This window comes from Peromyscus californicus, unplaced genomic scaffold (genome assembly GCF_007827085.1).
Source record: "Peromyscus californicus insignis strain IS unplaced genomic scaffold, ASM782708v3 Scaffold_5__1_contigs__length_169319896, whole genome shotgun sequence".
Taxonomy (NCBI): domain Eukaryota; kingdom Metazoa; phylum Chordata; class Mammalia; order Rodentia; family Cricetidae; genus Peromyscus; species Peromyscus californicus.
In genome coordinates, this window is record NW_026294573.1 from 132,746,442 (window position 1) to 132,774,033 (window position 27,592).

Here is a 27,592-nt window from a genome sequence, read left to right on the forward strand (position 1 = left end):
ATGGGATGGCATGCCTACTTTATGAGTGGCCATCCTTTCCGTTGCTGTTTAGAAGCCCTTAATTTCATGTAATCCAGTTTGTCAATTCTTGGGTTTATTTCTTGTGTAGTCCAGTTCAGAAAATCCTTAACTCTGCCCACATCTTGAAGTATTTTATCTATGATTTCCTCTAACAATTTAAAGATTTCAAGTCTCGTATTGAGAGCTTTGATCTATTTTGAATTGATTCTTCCACAGAGTGAGAAATATGGATCTAGTTTCATCTGTTTACTTGTGGAAACCCAGTTTTCTCAGCATTATGTCTTGTTTGTTTATTTTGTTTGGTTTTTTGTGTTTTAGAGGCAGGGTTTCTCTGTGCTATCCTGACTGTCCTGGAGCTTACTCTGTGGATCAGGATGGCCTCCAACTCAGAGATCTGCCTGGCGCTGCCTCCAAGTGCTCAGCACTATTTGTTCAAGAGACTGTCTTTTCTCCAAGTTATGCTGTAACTGTGGCTTTCTTCCTGGGCTCTCTAGTCTATTCTTTGGTCTGCCTGTCTGCTCTGGTGTCCACACCACACTGTGTTTACTATCACGGCTCTGTGCTATAATTGGAGATTGGCTATGTTAATACCTACAGCATTGCTCTTTTCAATTGAACTGTGTGTTGCTTTTTGTGTGTTTGTGTGAATTTTAGGACTTTTACCTAATGCTGTGGAGAAGTCATTGGGCACTGGATGGGAGTGCATTGAATTTGTAGATCATTTTTGGTAACACAGCCATTTTCACAATTACATCTGCCTGTCCATGAGCATGAGCAGTCTTTCCATCTTCTAGTGTCTTAAGATTTTTATTGTAAAGCCGGGTGGTGAGGGTGCATGCCTTTAATCCCAGCACTCGGGAGGCAGAACCAGGCAGATCTCTGTGAGTTTGAGGCCAGCCTGGGCTACAGAGCAAGATCTAAGACAGGCACCAAAACTATACAGAGAAACCCTGTCTTGAAAAACCAAAAAAAAAAAAAAAAAAAAAAAAGATTTTTATTGTAGAGTCCATTCAGTTTTAGTTCCTTGGTTAGATTTGTTCCTAGGCATTTTATTTATCTATTGTTTGAAGCTGTTGTGAATAGGATATTTCCTGTATCAAATGATATTTTCTTAACTGTTAACTGATAAATATGTTAAAGCTTGGAGTCTAAACATAAAGAAGGAAATGTGCTATTTCTCCTCAGTGAGGGACTCTTATCAACAGATTGGAGAATGCTACATGTGACTAACAGGTGATTTTGGTTTCATTTTAGTATTCGATCCAAAAGGATTATACACTTGTGATCCTTCAGTCAAGAAATAAAATCTCTAAGGTGAGGATTTTGAAGACGGGACATTGAATTAAAGAAGGCTTTTAGATTTGTCACAAGTAAGTCTAGTTTTACATGAATTAAGCTTGGTTGTTTAAGTAAAACTTTCCTAGTTTTAATTTTTTTTTTAAATAACTGCTTTATGGCAGGGTGATCCTGCACTAGGGCAAAGGTTATATATTTTGGCTGGCAGCCAACTAGCCATACGGCTGGGCATTAAGTCCGTAAGTAGAAGCCACATTTTGTAGGTGGTGGTTTTACTCGGGTGGTATTGGAACACTGATCAACTGTGGAGGTAAAGATGGGCTATCTGTAATGCAAGTTATAAAACTATAGTTATTCAGAGAATTGTGTGATGTCTTTATGATGGCTACGTTGTTTACCAGGTTGCTGTGTAGACTTGCTTCCTGTTGGAATCCTGTTCTGTCTGACTGAATCAATAATGTGGACATTGCTATGTTAATAAATCTATTAAGTAACATTCTGATAATAATACAGTTTTGTTTCTTAGAAATGACTCTACCTTGTAAAAATGTTAACAAAAAGCTGTTGGGGTTTTACTTAATCATGTCAGGTAAAGGGAGCTCTCTTTAGGGATGGACTGATAAATATGCACCAGACTACTTAGGTGTAATCGTCTATAACTGAATAAGTTACTTACATTAAAAATCCTATGTGAAGTTTCAGCTTAACTATTGCATTTTGGTCAACTTTTAATATTCTGAAGTCATCTGATTATAAATCATTTTGCTGGAAGAGTCTGGAGAATGAATTTAAGATTTTTACTCTGGTTTCAATAAGTAGAGTGTAATACCTTCTAGGATTATCCTGTGGACTTTTAAACAGAGTTCATACAAGTGGGAAATGATATGAAACAGTAATACTGTGTGTGTGTGTGTGTGTGTGTGTGTGTGTGTGTGTGTGTGTGTGAGCATGCGCGCGCACATTTTTGTGATTCTTTCCTTTAGAGTACTAAAAGTTCTTTTTATAGAGAGTTCAGGTTCACATGTAGAACACCACTGACTCATCTGATTACAATTTTATTGCACTTTTAGAGACCAAAGTCCAAGATGAAGGAGCCGCAGGGGTGGTTTCTGGAGAGGCTGTCTCTCTCCTACAGTTGCAGATGGCTGTCTCCTTGCTATATCCTCTGTCCTCACATGGCCTTTTCTCTGCTGTTTTTTCTTCCCCCGTCCCCCTTTCCCCTCTTCTTTTCTTCCTATCCCGCTTTTTGAGGCATGGAGGGTCAAACCCAGGACCTCCTCCTAGGCAAGTTTTCTCTGCACTGAGCTGCATCACCAGCCCTTCTAAGACTGGTCAGTCATACTCATCAGCCTCCAAAGCTGTTTTCTCCTTAAAAGTTCCCATCTCCCAATAGGTCATACTTGGGAATTGGGGATTTGATATGTGAATTTTGAGGAGAAAAGGTTTAATCTATAGCATATGGTAAAGAATGATGAAGAAAAACAATCTTCTGAAATGTCATTCATTCCACAGATAAAACCACAGTTGACGTATAAAGTGGGTTTTTTTTTTTTTTTTTTTCAGGACAAGATTTCTCTGTGTAGCTTTGTGCCTTTTCTGGAAATCACTTTGGAGACCAGGCTGGCCTCGAACTCACAGAGATTGGCCTGCCTCTGCCTCCCTAGTGCTGGGATTAAAGGTGTGTGCCACCACTGTCCGGTGACATATAAAGTTTTTATCATCATATTTCCTTTGTGTTTCAAAGCTCTGAGATCACACCGTGAAAAAGAACCTTTTCAGTTAAAGAAAATTAAGTCAGTTGGGAAAGTTGGCTGCTTCCACAGACAATCAGGCATACAGCAAATAATATCCACTATTTCTTGAGTCCTGTGTGCCAAGTACTTTTCTAGGGAGTTCTATGGGCTGTGTGGGTTATCTTTTTGTTTGTTTGAGACAGGGTTTTTCTGTGTGTAGTCCTGGCTGTCCTGGAACTCACTCTGTAGACCAGAATGGCCTTGCACTCAAGAGATCCACCTGCCTCTGCCTCCCAAGTGCTGGGATTAAAGGCGTGCACCACCACCACCCGGCTGTGGGTTATCTTTTTTAGCCTTCAGGACAACTCAATAAAGCAAAGCTTAACTTTTTCCATTTGTGATCCATGAAATTTGTATGCAGCTTTACACACCTAGGAAAACAAAAATCAATATCAGATCAAACATTTACTGATACCAAATTATAGAGAAAATTTGTTTTACTATAATTTTTTAGTAGACATATCATTTTATCCTTTATTAAAGATGAAAGAAAATTTCAATAATGACAAGATGGATGTGCTTGTTTCTTTTTACATGTGGAATTCACTCTTGGCTGAATATTTGCACTGCAGGATAAAGAGCGTCTTCAAGTTTTGGAGTTGATAAATATTTTATAATTGTCAGTGTTGAGAATCTCACTTTTCATAGATACTTAGTACAAAGTGGCAGAAATATGTTTAGTGACATTTTAGTACTTCTGCCATAGTCCCAAGTCAAAAGTCACTTATATGTTTAGTGACATTTTAGTACTTCTGCCATAGTCCCAAGTCAAAAGTCACTTATCTATTTTTTTTAAATGAAACTCTAAGAGTAATTTTTTAAATCAAGCACTAGAACACAACAAAATCCAAAGAGACACAAATCATGATAGTTACATGCTGGGGAATGAAGATGGAAAAATGTTCAAAATCTTTATTTTCTATAATTAAGTCATTGCTACTGTAAGAGCATCAGACTTTATATATATATATATATATATATATATATATATATATATATATATATATTGTAAGAATGTTGCAGTTCATAGAATACAATATTCTTAAATCTGAGCCAAAGTATAGCAGACAGATATCTGGATTTGTTTGTTTGTTTTTTGTTTGGTGAACTACTGGTAATTAGGAAAAACAAAACAAAATAAAAATGCTTGAGTCAGATAAGTCTTGCTATTAAATTGCATTCAGAACATTAATACAGTAGGGATCATAATAGTATCTACCTCCTACATCTGTTAAAAGAACCATTTTTAGCTCAGTGTCAATCACCTTGTGCTCAGTGAGTGTTAGCTCAGAGGTAGGGTAAACATTTTCTTATGAACTCAAATTACTCATGTTATTTACTGTTGCTTTCCTCTTAAAATAACATGCAAGTACATGTATATATTGTCAAAATTCAAACAACACAGAAGCATAAAAATCAATGACTGAAGTTGTATTTTCTTCCCATGCTCATTTCCCTTCTTGTTCCTTATATAGTTAAAAACTATAATTACCATTTATCTTCCATTTTGTTCACTGGGTATGTTTTAGAGATTTTCTGAGATCATCTAAAATGAACTTATTTAATATTCTTAAAGACTGCACCATTTGGCTATTAATATGTTATCACAGTTTATTGAAGTAGGCTTCTTTTCTCATTTAGGTAGTTTGCAGTTTTTACTATTATAAAAGAGTACATCTCTCTGTGCCTATTTATAAACGTAACCCTGCCTGGAACCCTGCTTGGAATTTCTGGTTCAAATGCATATTGAGAATTTTCATAGCTATTGTACTGTTGTTAAGTGTATTTTGATAACTTTTTTAATGGTCTTATTTTTATTATATTATAAAAAAATGGCTTTCCTTCCAATACTGTTTTTGTTGTTGCTGTTTTGTTTTTTTGAGACAAGGCTTCTCTGTATAGCCCTTCATTCTGTAGCCCAGGCTGACCTCGAACTCAGAGATCCACTTGCCTCTGCCTCTCGAGTGCTGGGATTAAGGTGTGCACCACCACCACCCGGCCCTTATGTTACTCTTATGCATGTATATCATGCATGTCAATCTAATTCACTTCCCCATAACTACTTCCTTTCCCCTCTTCACCTGTCTACTGTCCTTTTCTCTTTCCAAATTTTGAATACTTTTTAAAAGTCTAGATTCTGCATATGAGAGAAAACATGCAATGTTTGCCTTTCCAAGGCTTCTTTTACTTAACACGATAATCTTTCAACTCTATTCATTTTCTTGCAAATGACTGAATAATGCTCTATTGTATAGTTAGTCCACATTTTCTTTATCCATTTACTTGTTGATAGACATCTATGCTGATATCTACAAGAGGATCTGATTTCCATTCTGATTTCCATAGTAACTACAGATATTTATATCTACCCTAAAAGTATATGAAGGTTTCTTTCATGCCACATCCTCACCAGTATTATTTGTTGCTTGAATACTTGATGATTTAACATTCTGATTGAGTGGGGTGAAATCTCAATGTGGTTATTTATTTAAGATTTATTCTTTATTTGTATTTATGTGTGTGTGTGTGTGTGTGTGTGTGTGTGTGTGTGTGTGTGTGTGTGTGTGTGTATGTGTGTGTGTGTTTTGCATATATCTGAGTTTGTGCCCTGGAACCCAGGAGAACACATCAGATCCCCTGGAACTGAAGTTAAAAAGCAGTAGTTAGTTGCCTGATATGGGTGTTGGAAACTGGTGGGTATTGGAAATCAGACTCAGGACCTCGGCTGGAGCAGTAATGCATGCTCCAACTGGCTGAGTTCTCTCTCTAGCCCTGTCAGTGTAGTTTTGATGAACATTTCCAAAATGGCTATGGATGTTGAACATTGTGAATATGTTTATTGACTAGTTTTATTCATTTTTTTTAGAACTGTCAGTTAAATTCATTTGCCCATTGGCTAGATAATTTGTTGTTTTAATGTTTAATTTTTCTAGTGTTTTAAAATAGAGTCTAGGTATTAATCCCTAATAAGTGACAAAGATTTTTCTGCCATTCTTCAGATTGTATCTTTAATCTAGTAGATTTTTCCTTTTCTGTGAAAACGCTTTTTAGTTTCACTCTGTCCTAGTAGTCAACTCTTGCTATTATTTCCTGAGTCTTTGGAGTCCTTTTCAGAAAGTCCTTGTCTGTGCTGTGGCTTGTTTTTTCCTCCTAAGTTCTATTAATTACAAAGTCAACTCCTACATTAAGGTCTTTGACCTATTGGAATTGATTTTTTTGTACAAGATGAAAGACAGGAATCTAATTTCACTCTTCCAGGTGTGGATATCTAGATCTTCCAGCACCATTTCTTGACAAGGCTGTCTTTTCCCTCTTGAGTGGTTTTGGCACTTGTGAAAGATCTGCCTGCTGTGACTATGTGGGCTTACTTCTGGCTCCTGTGGTCTGACCTATTGGTATACATGTATGTTTTTGTGCCAGGCGTGTGATTTGAAATCAGGTAATATTTAGGTAGCTTGCATTTTTTTTGCCAATATAAATTGTCCTATAATAAATACTTTTGTGAGAAGACATAGTTTTAAATGGTAAGTACTTGAGTTTGAGATGACATTATCAACTAGTAACTATATTCCTGAGACTTGACTTTTCTAAATATAAGAAGTGTATTTCATGCTACATTTAGCGACATGGGATCATAAAATCATGGGCCAGGCTTTATTGTTAAGAGTTAGAAACATGTTTTCCTTTTGTTTTAGACATCATTATCTGTAATGAAGATCACGGTAGAAGAGAAGATACGGCAAGGCCTTCGTATACCACTGGATCTGGATTAGAGATTTTTTAAAAAGATAGTTAAAATTGTTTACTTTTGTTTTAGTGTTCCAATTCATAATATTTATTTATTTATTTTTGGTATTTGGGACTGAATATAGGACTTCATGAATGTTAGATATACACTCGGTCCCTGAAGTCTATCCCCATATTCCATATTCAGTGCTAAGTCACAGGATAAAATATTATTCATTCTGGCATTTCCTCCCACCTATTTTTGTATCTGAAAAAAAAAAAAAGCTAACCAAGAGCCTTAGTCATTCATAATGAAATACACCAAATGCAACTTTGCGATGTCTGTTTTTGGCATTATGATCTATGTAACTGACTTGGTTGCGGACATCCTCCTATCTGTTAGGTATTTCCATGATGGACAATATGTGTTTGGTGTTTTAACATTAAGCTTCGTGCTTTGTGGAACACTCATAGTCCAGTGTTTTAGCTACTCGTGGCTGAAGGATGATTTAAAGAAAGCAGGACAAGAAAGCGAGTATTATTTTCTTCTACTTCATTGCTTGCAAGGAGGAGTTTTTACAAGGTGAGTGCAAGTGTTTATCCCCAGCATTGTTATTTTATCCGTTTTTAAATTTTCATAGTCAAATGTACAAGGTTCTCCATTTGCAAGTAGGGCACATATCACACATGCTTGCTGCCATCAGTTTTTATGTACATCATTGATGAACTCTTTTTTTTGTTTGTTTTGGTTTTTCCAGACAGGGTTTCCCTGGCTGTCCTGGAGCTCTCTCTGTAGACCAGGCTGGTCTCAAACTCAGAGATCCACCTGCCTCTGCCTCTTGAGTGCTGGGATCAAAGGCGTGTGCCACCACCTGACTCATTGCTGAACTTTTAGACTTTTCTGGATTCATTAATAGAGCCTTATCTGTCATCACTCTCCCCATTCCCCTGCCCCATTACCCTCTGCAAGTGGTTTGAATGAGATGGTCTAGCTGGATCTTTAGGTAGATCTATGTCCAACTTCCTGAGGCACTGACACACTGTTTTCCATAGTGGATGCACAAGTTTGCACTCCCATCAGCAATGGTTGAGAGTTCCCCTTTCCCCACACCCTTGCCAGCATGATGCCAGCCAGTATCATTTGTTTTATTGATATTGGCCATTTTGATTGGTGAAAAATGAAATCTCAGAGTATTTTTAATTTATGTTTACTTGATACTAAAGAACACTGAACATGTCTTTAAGTGTTTCTCAGCCATTTGTGTTTAATCTTTTGAGAACTCTGTTTAATTCTGTACCGCATTTAAAAATTTGGTTGTTTTCTTGCTGGTTAGATTTTAGTTCTTTATATATTTTAGATACTAACCTTTTATCAGGTGTATAATTTGTAAAGACTCTTTCCCTTTCTGTAGCCTTCCGCTTTGCCTGAACGATGTGTCTAATATTTGCCGTACAGAGATTTTTAGCTTCACGAGGTCCCACTTATTAGTTGTGGATCTTAATATCTGTGCTGCCAGTGCCCTGCTCAGAAAGACCACCCACCCTGTGCAAATGAGTTCACACCTGTTTTCCATTTTCTATTCTATCAGATCCAGTGTATCTGGCTTATGTTTAGGTCCTTGATCCATTTGGAGTTGAGTTTTGTGCAGGGTGATGAATATGGATCTATTTGCATTCTTCTGCATGCACCCATCCAGTTTGACCAGCACCATTTGTTGAAGACACTGTTTTCCTTCAGTGTGCCTTTTTGGATTCTTTGTAAAAAATATGGTGTCTATAGGTGTGTGGACTTATATTTAGGTTTTCAGTTTGATTCCATTGATCAACATGTCTTTTTATCCCAATACCATGTTATTTTATTACATATAGCTCTGTAGTACAGCTTAAAATCTGGGATTGTGATACCTCCAGACATTATTTTATTATTCAAAATTGTCTTAGTTATTATTTGTGTGTTCCTATATAAAGATGAAAATTGTTTAATTTTTGTGAAGAATTGTACTGTAATTGTGATGGCGATTGTGCTGAATCTGTAGAATGATTTTGGTAGAATGGTCATTTTCACAAATATTAATCTTACCAATCCACGAATGTGGAAGATCTTTCTATATTGTGATATCATCTTCAATTTCTTTCTTCAATGTCCTAAAGTTTTTATTATACAAGTCTTTTTTTTTGGGGGGGAGGGGTTCGAGACAGGGTTTCCCTAGCTTTGGAGCCTGTCCTGGACTAGATCTGTAGACCAAGCTGGCCTTGAACTCACAGAGATCTGCCTGCGTCTGCCTCCCGAGTGCTGGGATTATAGGTGTGCGCCACCACCGCCCGACTATACAAGTCTTTCACTTGTTTCATTAATGTTATCCCAAGATGTATATATTTCTGAGGCTATAAAATGTACTGCTTCTTTGATTTCTTTCTCAGATTGTCATTTGTATAAAGGAAGGCTACTAAGTTCTCTGTGTTAACTCTATATCCTGCTACTTTGCTGAAAGTGTTTATTAGTTGTAGACATTTCCTAGTGGAGCTTTTAATTTTTTTAAAATATATAAAATAATATAGTTTGCAGATAAAGATACTTTGACTTCTTCCTTTCCAATTTTGTATCCCCCTTGATCTCCTTCAATTGTCTTATTGCTTTAGCTAAGACTTCAGTTACTATATTGAATAGGTAAGGAGAGAGTGGACAACCTTGTCTTATTTTGATTTTAGTGGAAATGTTTTGTGTTTTTCTCCGTTTAGATTGATGTTGCCTGTAGGCTTGCTGTAAATCATATTTCTTATGTTCCTTGTATATCCTTTGTATCGCTAGTCTCTCCAGGACTTTTGTCATGGAGGGATGTTGAATTTTTGTCAAAGGCCTTTTCTGCATCTAATGATATAACCATATATTTTTACCTTGCAGTCTGTTTATGTAGTGGATTGTTTATTGATTTAGGTATGCTAAACTATCCCTGAATTTCTGGGATGAAGCCTATGGTGGATAATCTTTTTGATGTGTTCTTGGATTCAGTTTGGATTTTTTTTTAATTGACAATTTTTGCATCTATGCCACAAGGGATATTGGTCTATAATTTTTTGGTTGTGTCTTTGAGTGTTTTGTTGTATCAGAGTAATAGTGGCCTCATAGAAAGAATTAGGCAATATTCCTTCAGTTTCTTCTTTGTAGAGTAAATGGAAGAGTGTTGGAGTTAATGATTCTTTGAAGGTCTGGTAGAATTCTGCACTGAATCAATCTGGCCTCAGGCCTTTTAGAGTTGTGAGATTTTTAATTACTGCTTCTGTTCCACTAGAGGTTACAAGTCTGTTTAAATTGCTTATTTGATCTTGATTTAACTTTGTTAGGCTATATATCAAGAAATTCACCAATTTCTTTTTGGTTTTCCAGTTTGGTGGAGTACAGATTTTAAAAATATGTCGATAATGAATCTCTGGATTTCTTCTGTATCTGTTGTAATGTACCCATTTTCATCTCTAATTTTATTAATTTGGATCTTCTTTCTTTGTCTTTTAGTTAATTTGGCTAAGGGTTTGTCAATTTTATTGATTTTATCAAAGAGCCAACGCTTCATTTCATTGATTCTTTCTATTATTTATTTTGTTTTTAATTTAATTGATTTCTTCCCTGAGTTTGAATAGTTCATGCCATCTATCCTTTTTAAGTGTTATTTATTCTTGTTGTTCTAGATATTCCAGGTGTGTTACTAAGTTACTAATATGAGATCTCTCTCATTTTTTTTAGTATAGACACTGAGAGCTATGAACTTGCTTATTAGAACTGCCTTCACTGTGTCACATAGGCTTGGGTATGCTGTATTTTCATTTTAATTCATTTTAAAGGTTTGTTTTCATCCCCATTTCTCTCTTGACCCATTTCTTTGATACTTTCTATTGTTGATATCCAGCTTTAATTTGTGGTGGTCAGATAGGATGCAGGGTGTTATTTCAAGTTTCTTATATTTGCTGAGACTTGCTTTGTGCCCAAGTTACATGGTCAGTTTTGAAGAAAGTTCCATGAGGTGCTGAAAAGAAGTTATATTCTTTTGTATTTGGGTGAAATGTTCTGTAATATCTGTTAAGTTGATTTATGAGGTCAGTTATCTCTAGCATTTTTCTGTTTTGTCATGATGACTTCTTGGTTGGCGAGAGGGGATATGGAAGGCTTCCACTATCAGCATACCCAGATCTGTGTGTAATTTAAGCTGCAGTAGTGTTTCTTCTATGAACTTGGGTGCCCCATGTTTGCTGTGTACATGTTTATAATCACATTATCCTTTTGGTAGACTTTTCTGTTAATGAGTATGTAGTGTCTTTCTCTATCTCCTGTGATTAGTTTTTGTTTGAAGTGTATTTTGACTGTTAAAATGGCTACACCTGCTTGCTTTTTGGGTCTACTTACTTGGAATATCTTTGTCCATCCTTAACCCCCAAGGTGATGTTAAGGTGTATTTCTTGTATACAGCAGAAAGATAAATCCCGTTTTATAATCCAATCTGCTAGTCCATGTCTTTTGTTTGGGGGAATTGAGACCATTAATATTGAGTACTATGAATGAATAGTATTTATTTTGTTGTTATGGTGTATGTTTTTTCTCCCTGTTTTTATTCTATCCTGACATTTATCAATTCTGTCTTCTTGGGTGTTGTTATCCTCTTCAGACTGAGGTTCTTTTTAGTGTTGTCTATAGAGCTGCATTGGTAGATAGATACTGCTTAAATTTGGTTTCATTGTGGAATGTTTTTCTTTCTTTGTCAGTTGTGATAATTTTGCTGGGTGTAGTAGTCTCAGCTGGCATCTGAGGTCTCTCAGAATTTGTGGAACAACATCTTTACAGGCCCTTCTGGCTTTTAGAGTTTCCATTGAGAAGTCGGGTATTATTCTAATAGGTCTGCCTTTATATGTTATTTGTTCTTTTTTCCTTGCAATGATAGAATCTAGTTAACAGCAAGAACTCCATTTTGTTCCAGTTTGTTCTACTCTAAGCTGGTACCTAGTTCATGAGACTGGGCTACAACCCCCAACCCCCTTGTGCAGGTGTCTAGAATAAGGCCAAACACAAACAGTCAATCCTCCTCTGGGTGGTTGGCCCAGAGCTGAATCTGGGGTGCCAAACCACATAACTCCCTAATAGGCTGGAAGTGTACCACTAAGGAAAGTCCCCAACCGCTTTTCTCCACATTACATTATGATTGGACAGGACTCAGGAACTGCCTTTTTGTGTGTTTTTTCCCTTTAAAACTGGCTGCTGCCTTTGCCTTGGGGACATGGTTTGGAGCCTGACCCCTGCTGCCTCCCTATCAGTTTTTCTGAATAAATGTTTGGCTTGCTCAAACCTGTTTTTTTTTTTTTTTTTTTTTTTTTGTGAATTCTTGGACCCTAACAGCAGTTTTTAATATCCCTATTTGTTGTTGTTGTCCTATCCATTTAGTGTTTTGATTATTGTGTGTCATGGGAAATTTCTTTTCTGGTCCCATTTATTTGGTGTTTTTATATACTTCTTATATAAAGATACTAGGTATCTTCTTTAGGTCAGAGAAATTTTCTTTTATGATTTTGTTAAAAGTATTTTCTTTTGACTTGGGTTTCTTCTCCTTACTCTATCCCTTTTATTCATAGATTTGGTTTATTTTATAGTGTCCTAGATTTCCTGAATGTTGAACCTGCATTTTTCTTAGATTTATCATTTTCTTTGAATGAGCTCTTGATATCCTCTAATTTATCTTCAACAGCCAAGATTTTCTCCTTCATGTTTTGTACTCTGTTGGTGTCTTAGCCAGTGTTTCATTGCTGTGAAGACACCATGACCTTGACAATTCTTATAAAGGAAAGTGTTTAATTGGGACTGGCTTACAGTTTCTGTGGTTTCATCCATTATCTTCATGGTGAGGAGCATGGCAGCACTCAGGCAGACATGGTAGCTGAGATTTCTACATCTAGATCCGAAGGCAGGAGGAAGAGAAAAAGAACATTGGGACTGGCTTGGGCTTTTGAAACTCAGTGACGGACTTCCTCCAACTAGGAGGCCATACCTCCTAATTCCCTCAAGTAGAGCCACTCCTTAATGACCAAACATTCAAATATATGCGCCTATGGGGGCCATTCCTGTTCACCACAGTTGGTAAGCTTACCTCTGGGTTTTTGTTTGAAACCCTAAAATTTTCACTTGTTTTATTTCAGTCTGGTTTTCTTTAGTGATTCTATTTCTTTGTTAAATTCTACTCTCATATTTTGAAGTGATTTTATTTTTTATTCAACTCTGTGTTTCCACAGAACTTCAGGCCTGCTGTAAATAAGGTTACTGTTTTCTGGTGGAACATCTTGTTTGGGCCATTCATATTTGTGCTTTTGCATTCAGGTCTAGGCATCCTGAGTTACGATGTTTGAAGTGTTTCTTGATGTTGATATCTGGTCTTGTTATTGTTGGTTAGGTGTTCTGTTCTTTGGTTGCTGTTGCCTTCTCTGGATCCTAGCAGATGTGGTAACTGTCTGGTTCCAGGTAAAGAGTGCTTTGGCAAGTTGGTGGGTAACAGAAAGGAAGTGAGATGGGAGGGTCTGTAGGAAGAGCTGGGGAGGGGAGTGATTGGGTTCCTAGGGAATAGAGGTAAGGAGGAGGAGGGGCTCTGGCAGGCAGGATAAGTCTGGAGAGACTGGGATGAAAGGGTATGGTCATCCTGAGTCAGCACCAAGAGGTGGAGTTCGCATTGACTGAAGTTGGGCTGGGAGGAGGGGCTCCCACAGACTGGCTGCTACAGGACTGAGTGTGTAACTCATGTTGTAATCCTTTAATCCAAACAGACATGACCATTTTTGTGGCTGAGTAGTCAGATGAGTCCAAGTACAAAGGTTCTTTATTTGAAAATAGCACAAAGGTAACATGCTCTTTGCTATTGCTGTTTGTGGGAGTCATTGCTATACTGCCGGAATTTTCCAGATTCATTAATACAGTATTTTCATTTAATAGGCATTTCACTGTGTTTAAGAGAGACAAAATGTGCAATGAGAGAGAAATTTTTTGGCTTTAGGGGAACTAAAAGACAGTATTCTAGTCAGTTCTGGAAGTGCACATTTTCAGTTAGATGAAAAGGAATGGAGTATAGGTTAGTGCTGATATGCAAATAGATCTGTAGTGATAAGCCTTAATGCATCACACATATGACCAATAAGAGTTACATAGTTAGCTGGGCGGTGGTGGCACACACCTTTAATCCCAGCACTCTGAGGCAGAGCCAGGCGGATCTCTGTGAGTTCAAGAACAGCCTGGTCTACAGAGCGAGATCCAGGACAGGCACCAAAACTACACAGAGAAACCCTGTCTGAAAAAAAAAAAAAAAACCAAACCAGAGTTACATAGTTATACTAGGTTATAAGATGTAAGGATTACACTTTGGGAGGTGTATTTTTATGTTAATCTTTTCCATTAGCATGTAATGCAATGCGTTTCATACATGTGTATCGTTGTACTTTGCTCACATTCATTCTCCCTTCTGTTATCCCCTCTTGTCCCTCTTCCTCCTCTGCTTCTCCCACCCAAGTAGTCTTATTTCTGTTTTCATGACTTTTAAGTTTTATGCTTCGACTTTCCATGTATTGGAGAATACTTGTGATATTTGTCTTCCCCCCAACTTTTACATCTTTTGTCTTTCCATCCTTTTCACCTTTGACTCCTTGCTCCCCTTTATCTGCATGTCATGTATATCTAGGATTTGATATATTAGACAAAGTATGACACTTTTATTTCTTGAGTTTGGTTTCTTTTGCTTACATTATGGTCTCCAATTCCATCTATTTTCTTGCAAATGGACGATTTCATTCTTTACAGCTGAGTAAAATGACAAAGGTCATGAAAGATGTCTATGTTCATGTCTGCTTTACGCACACAAAGAAAGTTGAGAAGGTTCACATGAAATAATAATAATGAATTGTGGTCATGGAGATCAAGAAGTAGGATCATAGGAATGGGATGGAGATTAGTCACAATATGGCTTTAAAAAAATTATGTCAATGTGTTTCCTGTGAAAACAACTAAATGGAGCCGAGAAAGAAAAACCACTGAATTATGTTGGCTGTTAGTAAAAGATAGGTAACAAATGCCCCTTCATTTGTTAATCTTTATTCTTATAATTCCTTAGTCTAGGAAGTGGAAGACTCCTAAGACAAGGAGTAAGAAGTAAGCCAAAGTCAGAGCCTTTCCTTAAATCCAAGGTTTGTCCAGTATTGAAAACTTGGGATTTCCTCAACTGTAGGATCATTTCCTTAAAGAATAAGGACAAATAGTGTTTGAGCTGGTAGGTGGATGATAAGGAATGTTTCCATGAATTATTTATTAAGTATATTTGCCTATTGCTTCTAAATATGGTATGTTTGTTATGGTATACAGATTTAGGAGTGTTATGCTATCATGCCAACTTTTTTTTTTTGAGACAAGGTTTCTCTGTGTAACAGCTCTGACTGTCCTGGAACTCACTCTGTAGACTTGGCTGGCCTCAAACTCACAGAGATCCACCTGCCTCTGCCTCCCACGTGCTGGGATTAAAGGCATGAGCCACCCACCACTGGCTGTGTTATGCTATCATGAGTTGATTCTTATGTCATTTTAACACTCCCTCCTTATTCTTCTTAATCGTCCCCCAGTCTATTTTTTGCCTGGGATGTCAGTATAGCCAACTTTTCTTGTGTGATTTCCTTTGAAACTATTTTTGTTTTATGTGTGAGTATTTTGCTAGTCACATAAATTTGCATCTTTTTTTAAAAAGATTTATTTATTTTTATTTCATGTGTATGGGTGTTTTTGTGTACATTATGTTTATGTTCTACATGCACACTGTGCCTGCAGAGGCCAGAAGAAGGTGTTGGATCCCCTGGAACTGGAGTTACAGATGCCTGTGAATTGTCTGTGCGTGCTGAGAAATCAGCTAACATTTTCATTGTTTTCCTGTGTAGAAGATGTCTTTTCTCTATATACTGAACTCTGAGCATTTAAGAATGATGTGGCCCTATGTGGCTTTATTTATATTAATTCTGTCTGGGTTAATTACATTTCTTGGATCTGTAAATTGCTGTTTTAATGATGAGGAAACATATTTTCACCAATATTTTGTCAAATCAACTTTCCTGGTTTAGTCTCCTTTTCTTTGGGGATTTAAATTCTACACTGTGTTTTCAAGTTCATCTCACCCCCCCTTTTTCTACATGCTTTCCTTTGTTTCTATTGAGCTATTAGCTTAGTCTGGTGAGGCTCCTATAACATTTAAAATGGTCTGTGGTAACAGACTAGGCGGCCTTTAAATGAAAGCAATTCATATCTTATAGTTGTAGAGGCTGTGGATTCTTTTCTTTTCTTTTTTTTTTTTTTGGTTTTTCGAGACAGGGTTTCTCTGTGTAGTTTTGCGCCTTTCTTGGAACTCGCTTTGTAGACCAGGCTGGTCTTGAACTCACAGAGATCTGCCTGCCTATGCCTCCCGAGTGCTGGGATTAAAGGCGTGTGCCACCACCGCCTGGCTGAGGCTGTGGATTCTAAGTCTAAGGGTCCTGGCAGGTTAAGGTCTAGTAAGGTTGTCTTGGTCACTGTTCTAATGCTATGAAGAGACACCATGACCACAGCAATTTTTATAAAGGAAAGTCTTATCTAGGGCTGGCTTATAGTTCAGAGGTTTGGTCCTTTATCATCATGGCAGGAAGCATGGTGGCACACAGGCCAACATGGTGTTAGAGAGGGAGCTGAGAGTTCTACATCTGGATCCACAGGCAGCAGGAACAGAGCCACTGGGCCCGCCTGGGGTTTTGAAACTTCCGAGCCCACCCCCAGTTACACACTTCCTCCAACAAGGTCACACCTCCTAACCCTTTCAAATAGTGCCACTCCCTAACTGTTTAAAGATATGAATCTATGGGGGCCATTCTTATTCAAACTACCATATAGATCCTGCTTTATCATTCTTAGGAGTTGCCTTCTAGTTATCTAGTTAGTTGATGAGAGGGTAAGACACTCTTTGGGGTCTTATTTATAGGGCACTAATCCCATCATTGAATTATCTCTGAACATCCCTCCCACCATACATCACATGGAAATTAGTTTTCAATATATGAATTTTGGGAAACATAGATATTCAAGCTATAACACCCATCTTTAGTTCAATGATCTGTTTGGTTTTGGCTAAATTAGCTGTTAATTACATCCAGTTAATCTTGATTTTGTGTATTTTACTTGTATAAGAGTTCAATTAAATACTTTATTCTGTTTTACATGTCTTTTCTTTACATTTCCAACCTTTCACCCATAATATCATCATAGTTCTCAGGCTTACTTTAGTTTTTGTTTGCTGATCTCAACATGAGTGTCATGTGTGGCTGCATTTTTTCTTCACTGATGTTTCTGGAACTGCTTTCCCGCTTTGATTTGAGTGACATTTCCTTGTTGACTGTATGTCAAGGAATGTTTTCATTGTGCTGTGACTGTTACAAGGTGACCGATACTTTGTGAAGACATTAGTTTCTTTCAAAGCAACAGCCAAATTACAGGAAAATTCCCTTTATACGAGCTTGGTTGAGGATTAGATTGGGCAAGTCTCTTGCTGTTCCCCTATGGTAAAATCTCTTAGTTTTGAGATATACTTTATGCTTCTACATTTGACATTTTCTGGGACTTGGGGAGTTGCTGAGATATTTGCCTGTCACTTCTAATTTGGTGAGAGTCAAATTCTAAGCTCTTCCCTGATGTAGCTAGCTGGTGAAATCTCTAGGGGTTCCCTTCACTTGTTTTCTCTTGTTTCTTAAAGTCTAACCCCATGTGTGCACACACAGACACAGGCATGAGGAGAGTGAGTTTCCCCATGTGTGCGGACACAGACACAGGTGTGAGGAGAGTGAGTCTCCCCATGTGTGCACACACAGACACAGGTGTGAGGAGAGTGAGTCTCCTCATGTGTGCAGACACAGACACAGGTGTGAGGAGAGTGAGTCTCCCCATGTGTGCACACACAGACACAGGCGTGAGGAGAGTGAGTCTCCCCATGTGTGCACACACAGACACAGGTGTGAGGAGAGTGAGTCTCCCCATGTGTGCACACACAGACACAGGTGTGAGGAGAGTGAGTCTCCTCATGTGTGCAGACACAGACACAGGTGTGAGGAGAGTGAGTCTCCTCATGTGTGCACACACAGACACAGGTGTGAGGAGAGTGAGTCTCCCCATGTGTGCAGACACAGACACAGGCGTGAGGAGAGTGAGTCTCCCCATGTGTGCAGAGGAACAGGTACATTTGGGGTTCTTTTCCCCTGGCTTCCTCTTCTCTGGGACACCCTGAAATTCTAAGTCTCTGTAGGCTTCACCCAGGCTTCTCATCGGGATATTTTGACCAGTCTTGAGCTGTATCTACTTCATGTCATTTGGACTGCAGGTGCATTCAGAGGAAAATCCAAGTAACCATGCAGTGCAGTTCACACAACCCCCTTTGGTTCCTTCCTGATTTGGGTTGTTTTTCTTTTTTCTCTTTCTTGCTGGTATGTGTGTGTTTCCCAGAAGTCATGTATTGTCACTATGAAAGTTTAGTAACACTAATTCATTACTGGGAAATAAGACCTGATTATTATTATTTTTTTCTCGAATGAAAGAATATATGGGGATAAATTATGCCAAGAAAGCACTCTCTTTCTCTTGGGCTTATTGACTATTTGTTCCATAAACTGAAACAGTGTTCTACCAATCAGGAAATTATACTCAAATCTTCATTTTCTATGAAATTAACCTCAAACAAAGATTTATATAAAATTTCCATGACTCATTACACTATTAAGCACAACTCCTCCTCTTGTCCCTGGAAGTGTAAATAGCTTGTCCACCTTGTTTCCCAGGGGCTTACACAGCACTTGACATGGTCCAGGTGGGCATCTTTCATATGGTAGTTCATGTGGAGCTCAGCTCACTGAGCAGAAGGAAGATGAAGAACTCCAGTTTTCAGTTTTGGAAACTGAGCACAGAGAGGTTAGAGACGGGCCGAATCTGGATTTGGATCAAGCCGTTTTGATGTTGTTAGAGTTTTTGCTCTCTCAGTTTTCCCTACTCCAACTAAATCAACTTAAGAGAGACAGGGTTTATTTTGGCCCACAATTCAAGGTGTAATCTACCATTGTGGGGAAGTCAAGGAAGTTGGAATCTCAACTAGCTGGTCACATTGTATTCAAAGCAAGGGACAGGAAGTGCATGCATGCTAGTGTTAGCTCTTCATTTTATAGAGGCCAGCATCCCTTGCTCGGGAAATAGCCCTGGCCACAGGTAAGATGGATCTTTCTACACCAATTAACCAAATCAAGATAATCCCCCGCAGGCACACCTGGATGCCCCTCTCCCAGGTGAGTCTAGATTCTGTCAAACAGACAGTTAGAACTAACCATGAAAACATCTGTCTGTTTATTATCTATCTATCTGTCTGTCTGTCTATCTATCTATCATCTATCTATCTATAGATACAGACGTGGTCTCACTGTCACCCTGGGCTCAAGTGATCCTCCTGTATGTGTATACATATACCATGTCTACATGTACATGCTACCACATTTGGCTGAGTTTCTACTCTTAACACTGACATTTTCTTCCTCTACCAATTTTTGCTGCCTGTGCTAATTAGGCTTTCTATGTGTAATTGATAATACTTACGCAATTTTCATGTTTTTAAATAGTATTTAACCTACTGGTTTATAAACCACTTCAGAAATAGGAACCAGGTATTTCCTGTTGTGCTAGATACCCAGAACAGACTCAAGTGAAGCTTTCTATTATAAATTAGGCCCAGGCAATGTTAATTTTTCTTCTATGCTGTACTTTCACAGTGTGGTATTTATACTTCTAATGATTATTTATTTCTTCTGCCTTATATTCCAGCTAGTAGTTTATGTACTTGATATGCCTATTGAATTGTAAGATCATTGAGGACAGAGACCATGCAGTTGTCATTGTTGCTGACATTTTTCTTTACCCTGGCATCTAGCCCATACTGAATATAATTCATAGACGTGACAACCAAGTAGAAACTTAAGTAAAGTTAAGGAGCCAACTATGAAAACATATTGGGTTTAGAAAAGTTCTAGGTATATTTAGTAGTGAAGACAGAGGCCTTTAATTTGTGAAAAGTAGCAAGGAGGCACACGAGTTGGGGAGAAAAATAGAAAGACAGTGATGGTAGTATGTGTGGAGGCAGGTCATGGAGAACCTTCGAAGATATGGTAAGAATTTGGGCTTGTAAATCTGATGGAAATCACTGGAACATTTTGCTAGAGGAGTGACATATGAATTATATTTATAGGGTTCAATCTAGATGTTGTGAAGAGAATAGATTAGATGAGGAACAAGAATAGAACCAGGGTTACAAGATGGCTCAGAAGGTAAAGGTGCTTGCTGCCAAGCAGGACAACTTGAGATTGAGCCTCGGCACACATTTGGTGGAAGGAGATAGATAACCCACTCCCCAAAGCTGTTCTCTGAACTCCACTTATATGCTGTGGCAACCCTCCCCCAAAGAATAGAATCAGAGCCCTGTGGTGGTGTGCACGCCTTTAATCCCAGCACTTGGGAGGAAGAGCTGTGCAGATTTCTGTGAGTTCGAGGCCAGCCTGGTCTACAGAGCGAGATCCAGGACAGGCACCAAAACAACACAGAGAAATCCTGTCCTGGAAAAAAAAAAAGAAAGAAAAAGAAAAAAGAGTAGAATCAGGAAGAACTATTATGGAGCTAATGAGATAATTCGGGTCAGGGGTTGTCTGATTAACTTGGGGATGGAGTCATATCATAAGTGGTATGAAGTGTTTAGAGTCTGGATATATTTGACATTAGAATCTAGGAAATTTGGAAAGAACTTTACAGGGTCTGCAAATTTTCCATGGTTTTAGTTTAAACAGCATGGTGAATATATCTATATATAGATCATCTATATCTAAATCTATATCCATATCTCTATGTATTTATCTATATCTATATATCTCTATCTCTGTCTATCTGTCTTTCTGTCTTTTATTATATGTGTGAAGAAACTGACTGTGGATAAGGAATTCTGATAAGTTTTGAAATAGTGTCTTGGTTGCCTTTATCCTAGTCTTAGATTGCTTCTAAATACTTTTTTATTATTATTAATTTTATCTGTAGGTTGGTAGTTAGTATTTGTTTAAGAGTTCTTTCAGGATAAGGGCCTGAGCAGGGGTACTTTAAGAGTACTTGAAGGGTTTTGTTATTTTGTTTTTCTTTTGTATTTCTACTATAAAAATGCTCATAGACCCCTTGTTGGCATTAATGATTTACTAAACTAAATGCAAAAGATTCAATCTCCTCTTTGGCCTTCACATTCTGTAGGGAAGTGTTTTGTGTTGTAGTTAAGATAAATTGATAAATACTTGTCTTAATTAGGGTTTTTATTGTTGTGAAGAGACATTATGACCCTGCAACTCTTATAAAGAAAACATTTAATTGGGGTGGCTCACTTACAGTTTCAGAGGTTCAGTCCATTGTCATCATGGTGGGGAGCATGGTGGCACACAGGCAGACATGGTGCTGTAGTAGCTGAGAGTTCTCTATCTGGCAGGCAACAGGAAGTCAACTGAGACACTGGGTGGTATCCTGAACATAGGAAACCTCAAATCTGCCCCCACAGTGACACACTTCCTCCAACAAGGCCATACTCATTCCAACAAAGCCACACCTCCTAATATTGCCACTTCCTATGAGATTATGGGGGCCAATTACATTCAAAGCACCACAACACTAAATTATAGCTTGTCCTTTGGAATGCAGTAGTTAAGGATCACAGAATCTGGATTTGGACTTGTGGTCATCCCATTATTTTTGTATAAATATCAGTAATCATTTTACCCTTTACAGCCTTAGCTTTCTCAACTGAAAAATTAGAAGAGCTCCTAACTATCTCATGATTATTGTAAAAATTGAGGTATGATCATCTGTGCTTAATACACACATCACTCAGGTGTTAAAATTTCATGAGGTCCGAATTTCAGTGAAGCCTGTGAATGGATTATTTGTGGAAAATTATGTACTTATATATTGCTTCAATATGTACATAAATATACACATCATAAAAAAATGTAAGTGCAGAGAGTTGATCAATAGGTGCTAAATAATAGTAAAAGATAAGAAGGAAGATCTGTTGCATGGTAGGATGCCTATAGATAATGACATTGTATGTATATTTCAAAAAGCTAGAAGGATTTTTGTGTATTTTTCACTATAAAGAAGTAATAAATATTTGAAGTGATAGACATGTTTAACTTGATTTAAACAGTAAACATGTATCTGTTTTGAAACATCTGTATCTCATACATATGCATAATTCTATCTTTTATATGTTATTTAAAATGAATGTAATATCTAAAAGTATGTGACTGAGGAGAAATGCTTGTGTTTACTTTGTAGGTATTGGTTTGCCTTGAGAAAGGGTTACCATGTGGGTTTCAAACACAGCAGCAGAACGAGGAGTTTTATGGAGGGACAAACGGATCCTCACAAAGAGGCTATAGACGCAGCCACCGACTTGAGCATGCTCAGACTCTTTGAGACCTACCTGGAAGGCTGCCCACAGCTCATTCTTCAGCTCTACGCCTTTCTGGAGCGTGGCCAGGCAAACTTAAGTCAGTGTAAGTCTTCCATGATACCCCCGGCTAGAGACCTTATCGTAGTTGTATAAATCTCAGGACTGTTCTAGAATGTTTTAATCCTAAAAATGACTTTTTAAAATGAAATTTAGCAACATGTTTCAAATATTAAGAAATATGTAAAAATATAATCTCTATTTCTGTTCTTTATGTTCCTTCTCTTGTCTGCCTAGAAGGGAAACTACTGCTGTTGGTTGCGAGACAATCCTTCAGAGAACCTGGCAAAAGTGCATGCTATGTTTTCTTTTATTTTTTTTCCCTGTAAGACAAAGAATATAGCAATTGGCTTTTTGTTTTGTATTCAACTATACATCCTCAGAGCTGTTCAAATTAGTACAGGGAAGGTTCCCTCATTCTTGTCACATGCATCATGCTACAAATGACAGATAAACCATAATTTACCAGCCACTCAGTTCTTTATGTTAATTTAGGTTGTTTAAAAATATCTGACTATAAAATGATGTGACACGCAAATTTTTGCAACTTTATGATAGGATTCTGCCCTTATCTTTATTGCTTTTTCTTTTCATCTTTTTTTTTAAATTTAAAATAATTTTTTTCATATGCTATATCCTGAATACAGTTTCCCCTCCCTCTACCACTCCCAGTTTACCCCTCCCATCTAGACCCACTCTCTTTCTGTCTTTCCCTAGAAATCAAACAAGCATCTAAGGGATAATAATAAAATATAATAAGATAAAAAACCAAACAAATCAGAATAGGACAAAAGTAAGCAGAAAGAAAAGAGCCCAAGAAGCAGATATAGACCCAGAGACCCACTAGTTTACACACTCAGTAATACCATAAAAACACAAAATCAGAAGCCATAATATATGTGCGAAGGACCTGTAGGGTAGTAGATAGATAGATAGATAGATAGAAAATAGATAGATGAAAAGTTAAAAATTAAAAAAAGAAAGAAAAAGCCTTGGTATGACATTATGAGACAAGGAACCTCTAAAGATGCCTTTGAGCTCATTTTCTGTTGGTCCCCTACTGTTGGGCATGCAGCCTACACTTAAGAGTAGTTTATTTCTTCAGTGAGACTCCCTTGGAGAAAACTAAATTTTCATTTGCAAGGGGTTGTCAATTTGAGATAGCTTCTGGGTAGGGATGGATGCATGTGTCCACGTCTTTATTGCTTTTTCTTCTTAAGGGAAGAATTTGAAGAGTTAATTTAAAATAGTAGCTGGGCAGTGGTGATGCACACCTTAATCTCAGCACTTGGGAGGCAGAAGCAGGCAGATTTCTGTGTGTTCAAGGCCAGCCTGGTCTACAGAGTAAGTTCTAGGACAGACCTGTCTCAAAAAAAAAAAAAAAAAAGAAAAAAGAAAACAAAAAAAGAGACAGAGAGCAAGCAAGCAGTTATCTAGCAATAGAGAACTTGATAAATAAATTTCTATAGACATTTAGAATAAAATATATAGCTTTTAGAAGAGTCTTTTCAAAGAATTTTAATGACATAAGAAAGCATTTATGAGATCAAATTTAATTAAACTTGTGTATAAGGATTTCCATCTATATATATATATTGGTTTTTTTTTTTGAGACAAGGTTTCTCTGTGTAGTTTTGGTGCCGCCACCTGAGAACTAGCTTTCATAGTACTGGAACTTGTTATGCAAGTTTCCAAGGGAGGGAAGCAACCAGTATTCCTACCCAGCTGTAATACCTATGAATCACAACTAGGATGGCATGATAATCCTAAGAGTGCAATAATGATTATCTTGGCAGTAACCAACAGCTCTCTAATTGGACTTAAGGCCAGCTCAACAGGAGGAAAATCATGCGTGTTCTACCTAGCCAACTACCCAGGACTAGTGAGGTCAAGGACCGTAGAGGAGAGCTTACTACTGCCATCTTACTAAGCCATTATAATTCCTAACAGTATTTGCAATATTTGTCCTTGTACCCACAGATAAATGGAGCTCTCACCCCTCATCAAAGAACCTTTTCTTTGCAGTAGATACTGTTACAGAGAGTCGCAACCTTGTTCTAGAACAATTGTGAGACACCCAGCCCCAGCTGATGCGTCTCCAACACAACTCCCACACCTAAGGCTCAGGGAACATTGCAGAAGAGCAGGCAGATTCTTATAAGAACCAGAGATCCAGGGAGTCTGCTGTGAGATGTATTTCCTAGAAATGACAGGGAGGTTTCACCCACAATACCTCAACAATATGGCTGCCTAAACAAAACCTGAAGAAGTAGAACACCAATAGACATGCTAATATGGAGCGGGAATCTCACAGGGCCCCATCCATAGCAAAGAGCTCCAGGCAACTAAGGAATTCCAGGACTGAGAAATCGTCTCTCCCAGTTGGTTATCTAATACCAAGTGGTCAGTCCTGAACTCGTGCACATACAAGCAACGCTAAATGAATTTATATATTGAGGCATGTGTATGTGTGTGTGTGTGTGTGTGTGTGTGTGTGTGTGTGTGTGTGTGTGTGTGTACATGTATAACAGTAACAGTTTAAAAAAAAGGCCATGATTTTAAGAGGGAACAAGGCACAGGGTATATGGGAGAGGTTGGAGGGAGGAAGGGGAAGGGGAAAGTTATGTGTTTTTTTATTAAAAAATATGTAACATTTTTAATAATAAGAGATGGTGCTGACAAAATTGCATAGTCACCCACAGAAGAATGAAGTGAGATCATGTCTTTTACCTTGTACAAAAATCAATTCAGTGTGGAGCAAAGACCATAATTTAAAACCCCAAACATTGAAACTACTGGAGGAAAACAGGGAATGGTGTGGGCGAGGACTTTCTGAACAGAACTCTAGCAGCACAAGAGCTAGCCTCCAGAACCAACAGACGGAGCTACACAAAATCGAAAAGGTTTTCCACAGCACAGGACCAAGTCCAGGTTCCAGAAGCTGTATGATGACTCACGACTGTCTCTAACTCTAGTTCCGGGAGATCCAGTGCCCTCTTCTGGCCTCCATGGTCATCAGGCACATGCAGGCAAAACACCTGTAGACATAAGATTTGAAAAAATTAAAAAGTCACTGGGCAATTTAGGGGAAAGTGATATTTCAATTAAACAAGAGGAGAAAGTAAGTCCAGCTCCATCGTGTTTTGTGCCAAAATCCAGAGGAGAAAGGTGTTTATAAGGCCCTGGCAAGAAACACATCACCGAGAGCTGACTAGGCACGTGTAGACCATGGATGCGGCTCAGTGCCACTCACACTCTGTTTTCCCCTGTGACTGCTTCGTTCTGATTTTCTCATCTATTTGCTTCACCTTTGAGAACATCCTCTGCTTTGACAGTGAGGTTAGAAATGACTTGTTTTTCCAGAACAGCAAGGAACTTCTTTGACTGTTTGCTGGGAGAAAACAGGTAAAGATGTCAAACTTGTAAAACTTTGTGAATTTCAGAGTATATTTGTTCACATGACTAAGGGTCTGTAGGTTATGAAAAATGATTTTGTTAATGATGTATACTCATGTCAAATTTTCTGTTTAACTGTCTCATCCCACATTAAGCTACCTCTTAGTGAATTAGGTATGTGTACAAGGTCAAAGCCAAATAGTGTAGAAAACGTGACTTAGAGTGTTTAGCCAAAGTATTGTTACTGAATCTATTCAAGATTATTCTAAAGCAGTATGATATCATTCATTAACATACCAACTTTCAGACAGCTTTAGTTTCAAATCTTAGTTCCACCACTTTTGAGTTGCACGATAAGAATCAAGTAATGAATCTCTTCAAACCTTGGCTCCCCTAATGCCATGTGGAGATACCAAAATCTACTCTCAAAGAATTAGATAGTAAACTGCTGGACGTGTTGGTGTATGTCTACACTGCTAAAGCATGCATGGCACATGCTAATTTACTATTGCTATTACTATTACTATTCTTTTTTTGTTTTGTTTTGTTTTTTGAGACAGGGTTTCTCTGTGTAGTTTTGGTGCCTATCCTGGATCTCGCTCGGTAGACCAGGCTGGCCTCAAACTCACAGAGATCCGCCTGGCTCTGCCTCCGAGTGCTGGGATTAAAGGCATGTACCACCACTGCCCAGCTTCTATTACTATTTTTACAAATATTAGTGTTACCATTCCTAAACCAATATGTCTTTTCTCTTTTGTTTTGTAGATGCGGTCATCATGATTTCCTGCTGTGCTATTTCTTGGTCGACAGTTGATTATCAAGTAGCTTTAAGAAAATCATTGCCTGATAAAAATCTGCTTGGTGGACTCTGCCCTAAACTCACATATCTCTTTTATAAGTTGTTTACCTTGTTATCATGGGCACTGAGTGTTGTGCTTCTGCTGTTCATGGACGTGAAGGTTGCTTTGTTTCTGTTGTTATTTCTTTGGATCATGGGTTTCATTTGGGCATTTATACAGCAAACACAGTTTTGTAATTCTCTAAGTATGGAATTCTTATATAGGATTGTTGTTGGATTCATCCTTGTGTTTACGTTTTTTAATATCAAGGGACAGAATACCAAATGTCCAATGTCTTGCTATTATATTGTAAGGGTGCTAGGCACCCTGGGAATCTTGACTGTGTTCTGGGCTTTTCCTCTCTCTATTTTTAATTCAGACTATTTTATTCCTATTAGTGCTACCATAGTTCTCGCTCTTCTCCTGGGGATTATTTTTCTTACTGTTTATTATGGAATTTTTCACCCAAACAGAAATGCAGAAACACAGTACGATGAAACTGATAGAAACTCGGCACAGAGGGATTGTAGAATGAGATATTTTCTAATGCACTAAGTTATGAATTTGTGAGAAATGTTTTATTTCTGTTCTGTAACCCAGTAAAGAAAATGGTATACGCATGTGTTGTTTCTTATTTTTGTCACCTTTGACTTGACATGAGTTATGGTTCATGGTAAATGAGAGCATAATAGTGTTTTATTATTTAAAATAATTTCTTTTTATGCTGTTGTGAAAATTCATTGTTTACCGATTATTAGCTTTATAGACGCATTTTTATTAGTATATAAATAGTTATATATAACAATGGGTGTCATTATGGCGTTTTTCATAAATCACATAATGCACTTCAGTCATGTTCACCCCGATCCCTCTCTGTCCTGATGACCCCCCTCTTCCCAACTAGCTTCCCTACTTTCATATCTTAGTTTAGTTTAGT

General features: G+C 37.8%; 1 protein-coding gene across 1 annotated transcript; it reads left to right on the plus strand.

Moving 5' to 3' along the window:
* The first annotated feature begins 1,231 nt into the window (after nt 1-1,231).
* Xkr9 (XK related 9) lies at nt 1,232-27,592 on the plus strand. Its single transcript, XM_052717962.1, has 4 exons — nt 1,232-1,335; nt 6,806-7,419; nt 22,246-22,466; nt 26,582-27,592. Exons 2-4 carry the CDS (start codon nt 7,148-7,150, stop codon nt 27,208-27,210), a joined length of 1,122 nt encoding a protein of 373 aa, XP_052573922.1. The 5' UTR covers nt 1,232-1,335; nt 6,806-7,147; the 3' UTR covers nt 27,211-27,592.